The 13,898-nt window shown below is 34.9% G+C and overlaps 1 protein-coding gene across 2 annotated transcripts in view; it reads left to right on the forward strand.

Moving 5' to 3' along the window:
* Papss (3'-phosphoadenosine 5'-phosphosulfate synthase) overlaps positions 1 to 13,898 on the forward strand; it is a 58,480-nt gene that overhangs the window by 41,757 nt on the left and 2,825 nt on the right. For both annotated transcript variants that reach the window (XM_089631193.1, XM_089631185.1), the window contains exons 3-11: positions 2,713 to 2,885; positions 5,095 to 5,232; positions 5,821 to 5,940; positions 8,627 to 8,767; positions 8,887 to 8,949; positions 9,279 to 9,518; positions 11,259 to 11,414; positions 11,582 to 11,687; positions 12,279 to 12,421. In XM_089631193.1, the coding sequence (XP_089487319.1) occupies positions 2,713 to 2,885; positions 5,095 to 5,232; positions 5,821 to 5,940; positions 8,627 to 8,767; positions 8,887 to 8,949; positions 9,279 to 9,518; positions 11,259 to 11,414; positions 11,582 to 11,687; positions 12,279 to 12,421 (1,280 nt within the window). The remainder of the gene's footprint in view (positions 1 to 2,712; positions 2,886 to 5,094; positions 5,233 to 5,820; positions 5,941 to 8,626; positions 8,768 to 8,886; positions 8,950 to 9,278; positions 9,519 to 11,258; positions 11,415 to 11,581; positions 11,688 to 12,278; positions 12,422 to 13,898) is intronic.

Here is a 13,898-nt window from a genome sequence, read left to right on the forward strand (position 1 = left end):
ATGGTATTGATCTGGACAACGTTTGCTTTCAACAAGACGGCGCTACGTGCGACACAAGCAACGAAACCATTGATCTTTTACGATTGAATATCAAAATAACACCTCTTATTGGAAAACCCTGTATAAAATACTTAAAAATATTTTTAGGTTTAATAATGTAAATAGGGAGAAAGATTAGAATAAATGTAACTCAGAGTTTTAGTTTTAGAAAAAAGGTTTGGTTTTATAAAGAAAGAAGCTTAATATGCACTAACAACCAAAAGACTCAAATACAATATGATGTCTAGTAATGAGTAGGTAATGATAATGATTTATTATCGATAAATAAATTTCAAAACTGAGTAGGTACCCACCTACTTCCCGATCTAGATCAGCATGTTATTGAATTATGTATTAAATTCAAGGTGAATCCTTCGATTTTTGTATTATATAAATACCGAGAGGTATTTTTAATGAATAAAACGATTGTTTCCTTCCGTCCTCTTGTTGCTTCTAACCAATCAGTAGTCATTACCAACCATTAATAATTAGTTTTGTAACCACTGTAAAATACTCAGTAGGTACTTACTTTCTAAACAATTAAATAATTCAATTATGTATTGCTCATCGTCGCTAGGAAATGGGAATTAGCACATTTTATTTCGAATTTAGAGGTTATCTTTATCATTATATAACATTAATAGGTACTTGAAAGTCATGGAACCTACTTATTATTTAATTAGACGAACGGTAACGTAGATTAATTTTGCAAATATGAAATACGGTAAATTTTCGTAATGTGCCATTTTATAATTGTATACCTACGTAATATAATTATTATGGGTATCACAGCCAATAACAAACACGGTGTCTAGAAAATCGTACTACAAATGGGAAGCAGGTTAATCTACATCGCATTGGATTCGATTTTGTCGTCCAATTTTTATTTAATTTGATCCTTCGCTTTCGAGTAAATCGAGTACAAATTTGTTTTTTTTTTAATTGTCAAATTTCAGGTGTTCTTTTGTATTTTAAAAAGCGTTTACGCGTAAACCTGACCCAAAAGTTTTTTTAACCCTTTAATTGACGAAAAAAAAAAGTTGAAAAAAAATCGAAATGCTCAGATCGAAGAAAAACTTTTTTTTTCGGTTCTTTAAGCAATGTAGATTCACCAGTTTCCCGCTTGTACAAGTTTTGGATACCGTATATATGCAAATATTAATACAAACTCTTGTGCGTTGCTTGCCTACAGCATATTTCATACTAACTTGTTATTTGACTTCAGATAGGTGCGAAAAATTCCAGTGAATTTGAAGAACTGTTTTTGTTGTTGATATAAGTACTAATAAAAGAAACACATTATAAAACTTTTCGAATATTCATATTCGAACAACATGCAATGTACACAGTGTAGATGAATATGAGTACACAGTGTACTAACTTGTTGTCCCTTTTTCGCCAATAACAATAAGTAGGCGTAAGTAAGAAAAGTGCTGTTTCTCAGTGATTTTTCGCAAGGACGTCCCTGTCAGAAATATCTACATATCATATGCACCAATACACACATATATCTTAATATTGTTCGCCTCGACTGTAATTGCGCGACCTATATGAATTTAAACAAGATTATGTGTTTGTATCTAAAGTCAGAGGCGGTGTCGTTAGTGTTTATTTATGATCTATAGGAAGATTTTGATTGAATATAATACTAACTAAACATTATGTCCAGTTGACTTTAGTAACTTATTCAATAATACTAACTTAACATTATGACCAGTTGAGTTAGTAACTTATTCAATAATACTAACTAAACATTATGTCCAACTGACTTCAGTAACTTATTCAATAATACTAACTAAACATTGTGACCAGGTCACTTCAGTAACTTATTCAATAATACTAACTAAACATTATATCCAGTTGACTTCAGTAACTTATTCAATAATACTAACTAAACATTGTGACCAGGTCACTTCAGTAACTTATTCAATAATACTAACTAAACATTATATCCAGTTGACTTCAGTGACTTATTCAATAATACTAACTAAACATTGTGACCAGGTCACTTCAGTAACTTATTCAATAATACTAACTAAACATTATATCCAGTTGACTTCAGTAACTTATTCAATAATACTAACTAAACATTATATCCAGTTGACTTCAGTAACTTATTCAATAATACTAACTAAACATTATATCCAGTTGACTTCAGTAACTTATTCAATAATACTAACTAAACATTATATCCAGTTGACTTAAGTAACTTATTCAATGATACTAACTAAACATTATATCCAGTTGACTTCAGTAACTTATTCAATAATACTAACTAAACATTATATCTAGTTGACTTCAGTAACTTATTCAATAATACTAACTAAACATTATATCTAGTTGACTTCAGTAACTTATTCAATAATACTAACTAAACATTATATCTAGTTGACTTCAGTAACTTATTCAATAATACTAACTAAACATTATATCTAGTTGACTTCAGTAACTTATTCAATAATACTAACTAAACATTATATCTAGTTGACTTCAGTAACTTATTCAATAATACTAACTAAACATTGTGACCAGGTGAATTTAGTAACCTAAACGATAATATTAACCAAACATTATGTCCAGTTGAGTTAAGTAGCATAAGATACAATAATACTAACCAAACATTATGTCAAGTTGAGTTTAGTAACTTATACAATTGATGTTTTTCTATTGCAGGAATCCCTGCATACGGCCTGGACGGAGACAACATCCGCACGGGCCTGAACAAGAATCTCAGCTTCACGAAGGAGGACCGTGAGGAGAACATCCGGCGGGTGGCTGAGGTGGCCAAGCTGTTCGCCGACAGCGGGGTGCTGTGCCTCTGCAGCTTCGTGTCTCCCTTCGCCGAGGTGCCACCAACCACTACTATCATATATATATATATATATATATATATACAGGGTGTCCGGGGGCAAAGTGCACTAACTTTGGGAGGTGATTCTACGTGATGGTAGAAGTAAAAAAGCCGAATAATTTTTACCGAAATTCTGTTGTTTTTTTTTTGTACTTATACAAAATATTTTTCCACAGAAGAATTTTTTTTTCCGACCAAACAATTCAACTTTTTAACCTAAGAACGTTGGAATTTCGAAAAAAGTAATTTACCCCTTTTACTTGTGCTGTCATGTAGAATCACCTTCCGAAGTTAGTGCACTTTACCCCCGGACACCCTGTATAAATATATAAATAAAAATGTAAATGTTTGTTTATTCAAAATCTTAAATCTCCAAAAGTTCTTCACCGATTGCTTTGAAAATTTGACACACCTATATTATATAGATGTCACCTGTGGCAGGTAAAAACATGCTTTCTTTGAAAGATAGCGCCATATGTTGGACATAAAAGCAACACGCGCTATTGTTTTTCTATCTGCACAGACAGACTGAGCCACAGCAACGTGTGGCGTGGTACAGCTGGTATATAAATAAATTTTCGTTAATTCAAAATTTTAAATTTCTGACAGTTCTTCAAAGATTGCTTTTAAATTTTGATATAACGTTGCATTTGAATACCCTATATTGTATAGATGTTACCTGTGGCAGTTCCATTTATCCAACAGAAACGCTATTCGCAGATTTCGGTGTGCCTCGATTAGAGAATATCTTTAAGAAAAATACAATTATCCAAATTTACAAAGATAATATCATCAAAAACTTTGAAACCCACCTACCAAAAAGATATCAATACAACATCAAAATACCAAAATGTAATATGTACTAAACTAATGCAAAACAATGACCAGGTATCTAATCAAAATGACAGTTCAACACACCTCCAAAAAGTGATATAAAGTCATGAAAAGTAATGAAACAAAAACTAGGTTAAATAGGTTACATAGGTAACTATACCCAGTTTTTGTTTCATCACTTTTAATGACTCTATATCACTTTTTAAATGTGTGTTTAATTGTCATTTTGATGAAATATCATTGAATAATAATAATAATAATGATAATTAGATGACTTGTATAGCGCCGTTTTTGTGCAAAATCACCTCAAGGGCGCTGTACAAACTTATAATACATTTCTACAGTGATCTATGTTATTACTTATTTATTTATGGAGATAATATACAGTACAATACTTACCTGGTAGGTCACTTGAGATTAACACTTAATTAACATTATCTAATTGTTTATTAGCGAAATTTAGATACAGGATTTAGGACATAATTGGAAAATTGAATGATAATTGATTGAACCATGCAAAACACCTATATCTATTTAGGAATAAAGTATTTCAACAACCTTCCGATTGAAATAAAGAAATTAAAAGATATCAAGAAACTGAAGTTATACTTGTCAGGAATAATTATCTAAATAATTGCCTGTTTTTCTCTTTCTTTATATTTATTATCAGTCTATATTCATCTCTACTTTGTTTAAATGTTTGTAATTACTCTCTTAATTGCTCAATATTTAGTATGTAACAGAATCCTATATATGTACACCTACACATATAGATGATCCAGAAATATCAATTTTTCCTATTATATAAATCCATTGCATAATGTTATTCTGTTTTCCTTATAATTAGTGTAACTAGCTCACCAAGCACAAGAACCAGTTTCTTCTTTAGTGAGATTGCGATTATAAATATATTTTGTACCCATGTATAATTTATATAACACCAATGTACCCACTTATATCTATATTAAATAATAAATAAAAAAAAATTTAAAAAAAACTGCACAGACAGAATGTGTCACAGCAACGTGCTAGTTTTTAAATAAGGACAAACAACTTGGGCTACGAATAACCTGATAATATTTGAATTATCCTATTACCATAAATTAAAAGTGAGAAATGTTGCTTGTGCAATGTTGGAGGACTTAGCTAGCTGAGGATTGAACTCACGACGCCTGGGTAGGGAAGCCGATGCATTTGTCGCTACTAATCGGTCACATCATATTTTGAGACTTTTTAAAATTATTTTTTTCATTTGAATACTGCATTGTAGGGACAATGACGAAGGTTTCAGATTTAATCACTGTGCTGAAGTAATTTCTAGCTACATAATTTTTTTAATTGACTTCTTAAATATTATTTTTCTTTTCCAGGACCGAGATATGGCCCGCCGCATCCACAAAGAGTGTGATCTACCGTTCCTCGAGGTGTTTGTGGACACCCCGCTCACCGTGTGCGAGTCACGAGATGTCAAGGGACTCTACAAAAAGGCTCGCGATGGTCAAATTAAAGTTAGTGTATTATTATTTTTTCTCTTTCTTTATGATCCTTTTGGCGTCCAGCCTTACACATCGTTGTCATCACGGCACTACATCCCAGGACGGAATTTGGCCTCCTCCACGAATGCTATGGTCCTTCGCCATTCGTCTCCAGTCCTCAATACTTCCCGTCCTGCTCCAATCCTCTTCCATGCACTTTTTCCACCTCTTCCTCGGTCTGCCTCTGGGTTTTTTCTACTAGGGCACCCTCTTGGTCATAAACTGGCATTCTTTCAACATTTTAACAAGCTTTTCTTAAATATCTCTACTTCAAGATGACCTTGCAAGCTTCCCGGCCAACCGTCACAATCCAAATACTTTCAGACTGAAAGCGAATGTCTGCTTTAGTCACAACACTCTTCTGAAGAATTGTGGCGAACTCAGTGGCAGACCTTGGACGTGTAAAGCAAGCACTTTGTTGACCTAAGATCACAGAAATTATGTTGAAAATGTACTTGACTACACTCAATTGAATTTAGCAAAATCTTACTAAATTATTATTGTTCAAAGTCATTTTATTTTAATTAAGCGGCTGATTATAATCTTTTATTACCATTCCAGGGTTTTACAGGAATCACCCAAGAATATGAGAAACCAGAGTGTCCCGATCTTATTGTAAAGACAGAAGATTGCTCAATAGAACAATCCACCCTACGTGTCATCCAGTTGCTGGAAGAGAAGGTAAGACAATTTAATATAAACATTTACATGATCTAATAATATAACTGTTTTAATCTCACATACGCTGAAAGACAGGCTGCTTTTTGAACCTCTGTACACATTTGATGTTGTCATAAAATCAGCCACCATTATAATGTATGATGTTTGAACATTCCTTGTTAACTGCCTATTATCAAAGAATCAGCATTTGGATACATTTATGATGACCAATGAGCTTAACGGCTCACTCAACGGCTGATCAAACAACATAAACTAAAAACTTGATATGTAAACCGCCAACGTATCAGTAATTGGTGTTTAGCGGATGCTGTTTAAATATCATAAGATTAAAATGGTGCTGAATCCCGATTTTATGAAGACGTCAAATGTGACGGGAGTTCAAACATGTAAATCTAAGCTAATGATACTATTGATATCTCAAATCATATCCAACATAATGACAGATTAAGAGCGCGCAGGAGCGCCGAGAAACTTTAACGATAGGTATTTGTAAAAATTATTTCTATTTCGTTCATCTCAGCGGGGACAGCAAAAGCGCTATCGGTGTATTGGTGAACCCCAATGCGTGTGTGTGCGTGGCTGCAGGTGTTGTAAGCATGAATCGTCGCACCGCGCCGGATAGCGACTTCGCGTCATATTATCGCGATCAGTTCTTATTATTTCATTTACTGTTATTCATTTATTCCAAAAATTAAGTAGGTGCCTAGGTACATATTCGTAATAAAATAGCGAGGTCTACATTATTTAATATTGTATTGTACTTAACTTTATTATTATGATTACTTACTACAAATATGTACGTAGATACATTTATTTTGCCTCCGTGGTTGAGGGGTAAGGCTTTCGACTTCGAGTCCGGAGGTCTCGGATTCAAATCACGGCGTGCGCAAGTAAATTTATTTTTATTAATTTATGTTGTTTCACAATATTAAAAATAATATTCATTAAAAAGAATATTAATTAAATATAATAAAAAATAATTGTCTGGAGAAATAATGATACACGCGGCGACTTAGTTACGGCCAAATCAGCTATCAGCTTACAGGGTTTTGTAATACTAGTCCAATTAAGTCGCCAATTGGGGAATCCACAGTCTCACTGGCTCCAGACGGGAGCAGTTCGGACTCTTGTGCGGTATTCACATAAAAAAGTCACGTCGCAACTCGCAACTAGAGCGCCTGCTGTTCGCTCATCACCTCAGTCACATCGCGACTTGTGCGTAGTTATATACATGTGACTGCCTGCTCCGAGCTCATCTTCTGCACACGCACAAGTAAATGAGACTTGTGGGTGCGTGTATACAGGTTGCTGAACACATAAAAAAGTCATGTCGCAACTCGCAACTAGAGCGCCTGCTGTTGACTCATCATCTCAGTCACATCGCAACTTGTGCGTAGGTATATACATGTGACTGTCTGCTCCGAGCTCATGCCATGGAAGCCCACATTATAGCAGAAGGGTTCTCGAGAAGCATGGAAATGCATGGATTGAAATTTAACAAACTAGTTGGTGATGGCGACTCCAGCATCATAAAAAAAATAATGCAACAAATGCCATTTGGTCCTAACCTTATAGTACAAAAAATAGAGTGCAAAAATCACTTACTCCGCAATTTTCGCAACAAAATGAAAGCACTTGGAAAAAAAATCAACAACTGATCTAGAAATCTAGAACAATGTATTTAGTCAAATATAAAAGTTTTTTTTGGTTCGGTAGTTGTATCTTAAAAAAGGTGTCCTATAAAGGGATAATATTATGTTGAGTACAACCTTCAAAAGTTATCAAAAAATATTTTAATTAATTTTTGTGTTCCATATCCAACTCGGCAATACGGAACGGAATCATCTCGGGGTCTGTCTGTAACAGGTGTTTTTTTTTTCAATTTTTTTCCATTAATTTATTTGACGTAAACAAATTAAATTTGTCACAATAACTTTAGTAAATAAGCTCGGTAAGTATTGGCACACTCAAGATAAGTCACCAAACAGAAAAATAAGTTTAAAAAAACATCGATAACTCGGGACATGACAACACTAGTGGACTAGTGTATCGATATAATTATTGAGAATGTCAAATCACTTCGTTGACTGTATACGTATTCAACAAAACCCTCTCCGCCCCCCCCCTCACCCCCGAATACTGAGAGAAAGGGACACATGCACTTCAGCCTGATAATACCTAAATAAAATTGTCAAAATCGAGGTTTTGTAGTCCTCATTTTTCTACTCCAAAACTGAACCGATTTCCAAGATTTTTTTTACCAAATGTATTGAAAGAAAACATTCTATGTCTGTACGTTTTTCTTTTTTAAAAAATACATCGTCTTATTTGTATACTGAACGTTTGTTGATGGCGTTAAAAAAAGGCAATTTTAACAATTTTTGAAGGGTTATAACTCCTATAAAAAGTAACTTATCAAAAAAATCAAAACGTACCGACACGCTTGCGGTCAAAATTCATATTATGTAAAAAAAATATTTTCTCTAGTGTCAAAATCCAGAGAGGGAAATGAGGAATACGTTTGTATGGAAAAAACACCACCCGGTTTCCTCTTAAAACAGAACTTTCCACTGCAGAACCATCAAATTTTGAATAACATTGAGCAATTGCAGTCATTTTAATTTGTAGTCATAAGTTTTATTTATTTATTTAATTAATTAAATATATTTCGATTGATGTTTTTCAGGGAATCATTCCACGCACCCACCAAGATGCTGATGAAGTACCAGAGCTGTTTCTCACTGGGAACCGGCTGAGTCATGCCTTAGAAGAAGCTGCCACATTACCCAAACTCTCTATCTCCCTTGTTGACCTCCAATGGCTCCAGGTACTACATAAATCAGTTCACAATTATCTTACAGGATGATAGGTGATAAAAACTGTAAACAAGTATTGATAGAATATTTAATCTTTTGAATATTTCAACTTTGTAATTGTCTTCCTTAGATTCTGGCAGAAGGTTGGGCAGCTCCACTCAAAGGCTTCATGAGAGAACATGAATATTTACAGGTGAGTTTTATTATTATAAATCAAATTAAATATTTTACCGTAATAAACAACATAAACATCCCTATCATCGTCTGGAATAAAGCGTTGCAGTGGAGGTGAGTACGGCGTGGCAAGTTATCAACGATGCTACATACTAATAAATCATTTCCTTTCTGGTCATAGCAAAAGACGTGCATCTGGTCAGCTAACAACTTAACCACAGTCGGGATGACGGTGAACTACTAATAAATCACGCCTTTTCTGCGCACGGCAAGAGACGAAACTTATTTTGCTATCAATCCAGGTAAAATAAATACTTATAATAATATTATGTTGTTGTCTCATTACAGACCCTCCACTTCAATTCAATAACGCAGGAAAACGGCAGCGTGGTGAACCAGTCGGTGCCCATCGTGCTGGCCCTCAGCGCGGCCAACAAGGCACGACTGGAGAGCTGCAGCGCCCTGACGCTGGAGGTGCGCGGCCGTGCCGTGGCCATCCTACGCACGCCAGAGTTCTTCCCGCATCGCAAAGAGGAGCGCTGCTCCCGCCAGTTCGGGATGCACAATTCTGGGCATCCTTATATCAAAGTGAGTCCACGGAAATAAATTATGCCTTATGCAAGGGTTTGCCGATTGCGAAGAAAAAAATTGATCAACGTTAAAAAAACGATTGTGAGTTAAGAAAATTATTTTTATATCCCCTTAAATTTACAACCTTGGATGAAAAAATGTATAACCTGGTCGTATGACAAATTGGTTTTACTAGATTCGTACTTATCTGTTAATAAAATGATTTAACGGCCATAGTAACTTGATCCCCATGAAGATTTAGATAAAAAGTAAATCCTAACCTCGAAAATATTAGCATTGCTTGCCTTATTGCATTTTCAAATTGCTCACATTAGATTGACCATCAAATTGACATTTATCAGATATGACATCACGATGACAGCGTTTCTCGGTCCGTGTCAGCTTTTGATGAAATTGTGATCATCTGTAAAGCATAGCAGCATAACTATTATACTTTACAGATTATAAAAAGCTGAAACAGTCCGAGAAATTAGAATGTTTACTGTCAAAAGTTTTTAATGATGCTGAACTTCATCCAAATGTGTTAGATAGTCAAGTTTTATTTTATTTTATGTGACACCTGACAAGAGCAAGATAGTCCCTTTGTCTGTATTGTGTAAAATCAGGGGAATTATCTTGTCTCCCGATTTTTTGATATCGTGAGACTTTTTGATATTAAATTATTCATTTTGCAAACACATTGTCTGTTTAACCTTTTAAGAGCGTTGACATGTTCTGGTATGTCGACACTAGTAGATGGAGTTATTTATGCCATATGTGTAATTTTGTACTGTGGTGCCATCTCACATGTTGAGACATTAGCGCACGGGCATCTATTTTGCTGTCAACTACTCAGAAATAGTTAACGTATCACAATGTTTCTGATGTATTTAGAATAAGAGATGTTTGCGGGATGTTATTTTAAACGCTGTATGTTTTTAAAGGATAATTAGATGCGCATAACTCTGTTATGTTATTCTTGCTAATGCTGTGGTACTATGATAATATAATAATATATTACGTATCAGGTTTAACAAAGATTAACCTTGACAATCCTGTGGCTAATGTTGCGAGGAAATGTTTACCCTTTTTATTACAAATTATTTCAATAAAATAATGTTGGAAAGACAAACATTCCCAGGTTACAATTAACCCAAAATATTTGAATTCCTCCTCAAACCATGATTATAAGCCAAAAATCTTGCTTGCACAATGAGGAGTTAGGAGTTCGCTAACAGAAGATTGAACTCTTTATTAAAAGGCATACCGCTTACAGCTTCATTGTGACTTCTACTTCTTTTACGTAAACAACGCATGCAACAAAAGGGAACTTGGGAACAACTCAAAGTTCTCAGTGACAGGCATTGATATTTAGATTAGACAGAGAGTTAAAAAATTGGTTCCATTGAATAGCACCCCATTGCTATTACAACCATCGACCGCGGTAGACGTTGACATATAAAATTGATGTGGGAAGAGATCGAACAAAGGGCTTGACTTAAGGAGAGGATAGCAAGAAGGCTGAACCTTTCTATTCGATGGATTCAGTTGGAGAAGATGAAAGCGATAATACTAGTTCCAACAACCGCCGTACTGCGTGCTGTGTTCGCTCAGCGAAAGAGGGAAATTATCGAACTCGCCTAGAATCCCGCTTCGATGGGATATTATAAATGACATGGGGCCTCTAATTGTGTAACACTAAAGAGACAGGAGTGTTTATAACATTTCAACATAACCTAAATTGGTAATATATTCCAGATGATTGAGGAGAGCGGAGACTGGCTGGTGGGAGGCACAGTGGAGGTGCTGGGCCCTATCAAGTGGGACGATGGCCTGGACCAGTACCGCCTCACACCCAACCAGCTCAAGGAGGCCTTCAAGGAAATGGGCGCAGATGCCGTGTTTGCTTTCCAGGTTCGTTTCCTTATTTCACTGTACTATAACTGTCTCCCATCAGAATTGGCATATTTTCATTTTTCTTATTACCTTTTCTTGTTCTAGCAACACCTTCCTAATTTAATGTTTATGCCGATTTTATGTAAACGTAAATTTTTATACATATGGTGTGTGTTTATTTGTAGTTACGGAATCCCATTCACAATGGCCACGCTCTACTGATGACAGACACACACAAACAACTTCTTCAGAGAGGTTTCAAGAAACCTGTGCTACTTCTACACCCACTAGGTAGATAACACTAACTATGTATATACTAGTATGTACATTAAATATACATTGTTTTTACTTAAGTGATTTTATTCATTTCATTATAACTCTTAAAACGGCACAACTAGAGTTTTTTAACCATTAAAAGTTTAAAATTTACGTATATAATCATTTAATTTATTCATTTAGAAGTAACGGCTCAACTATTATTCTAAATACAACAGTCTTGCTACAAATAATATAAAAAAAATTGATTATTAAACTAAACATAATAAAAAAAAAATAACCTACAATATAAAAATATAGGTACATTTCAGTGGTGAAATATTTTTTTCCGGAAATTTTGAGGAAATTTCAGTTTGGCCGTGATTTCCTGAAATTCTTCATACAAAAAAACAGAATTTTCGAAAATAAAATAAAAAGATGTTTTCAGCTACAACAATATGAATGATGCCATTTTTTGTAATATCAGCCTTCTAGTACACCTAAAAGTCACGATCTTCCACTGGTACATTTACTATCTATGTATACAGAATTTGGTTAGTCCAACCTCGCACTTGACATTTGAATTGATTAAAAAACTATATTCCGTTATTATTTGACTTACGTAAGGTGGCTGGACAAAAGATGATGACGTCCCGCTGCCAATCCGAATCAAGCAGCACCTCGCCGTGCTGGAGGAGGGTGTCCTGCAAGCCAGTAACACCATCCTGGCCATATTCCCCTCACCAATGATGTACGCCGGACCCACTGAGGTAACATCCAATCTGATACTATCCTTAAAATGTACTTAATTAATGACGCTTTCAACAAATTAAATTGAGTGTTTTCAAATTTTTACGCAAAACAAATTTAATAAACAACTTACATATGAGGAGGTCAATAGACGAACACTATTGCTACATTTATGTAGACCGAATTCATTAAACTCAAGAAGCCTACATCTGAGTAGGTCAATAGACGAGTAGAGGTGCGCATACACTACTGCTACATTTATGTATACCGAATTCATTAAACTCAAGAAGTCTACATCTGAGTAGGTCAATAGACGAACACTATTGCTACATTTATGTAGACCGAATTCATTAAACTCAAGAAACCTACATCTGAGTAGGTCAATAGACGAGTAGAGGTGCGCATACACTACTGCTACATTTATGTATACCGAATTCATTAAACTCAAGAAGTCTACATCTGAGTAGGTCAATAGACGAACACTATTGCTACATTTATGTAGACCGAATTCATTAAACTCAAGAAACCTACATCTGAGTAGGTCAATAGACGAGTAGAGGTGCGCATACACTACTGCTACATTTATGTATACCGAATTCATTAAACTCAAGAAGTCTACATCTGAGTAGGTCAATAGACGAACACTATTGCTACATTTATGTAGACCGAATTCATTAAACTCAAGAAACCTACATCTGAGTAGGTCAATAGACGAGTAGAGGTGCGCATACACTACTGCTACATTTATGTATACCGAATTCATTAAACTCAAGAAGTCTACATCTGAGTAGGTCAATAGACGAACACTATTGCTACATTTATGTAGACCGAATTCATTAAACTCAAGAAACCTACATCTGAGTAGGTCAATAGACGAGTAGAGGTGCGCATACACTACTGCTACATTTATGTATACCGAATTCATTAAACTCAAGAAGTCTACATCTGAGTAGGTCAATAGACGAACACTATTGCTACATTTATGTAGACCGAATTCATTAAACTCAAGAAACCTACATCTGAGTAGGTCAATAGACGAGTAGAGGTGCGCATACACTACTGCTACATTTATGTATACCGAATTCATTAAACTCAAGAAGTCTACATCTGAGTAGGTCAATAGACGAACACTATTGCTACATTTATGTAGACCGAATTCATTAAACTCAAGAAACCTACATCTGAGTAGGTCAATAGACGAGTAGAGGTGCGCATACACTACTGCTACATTTATGTATACCGAATTCATTAAACTCACGAAGCCTACCCATCTGACAAATATTTTTAACCCTTTAGGAATCTGACATATTGACCGTTGTATTTCTTAGGCAAGCATTACACTTGTAAGTTTTTTCGTAAATTTACGACTTCTAGCCAATGGGCGCATTGGATTTTCAAAATGCAAGATGCCCATTGGCTAGAAGTCGTAAATTTACGAAAAAACTTACAAGTGTAATGCTAGCCTTAACGAAGCTGTCAGAAAGTCGGAGAATTTGT

Source organism: Hesperophylax consimilis, chromosome 1, assembly GCF_061612785.1.
Source record: "Hesperophylax consimilis isolate HC1 chromosome 1, BYU_Hcon_1.0, whole genome shotgun sequence".
NCBI classification, from domain to species: domain Eukaryota; kingdom Metazoa; phylum Arthropoda; class Insecta; order Trichoptera; family Limnephilidae; genus Hesperophylax; species Hesperophylax consimilis.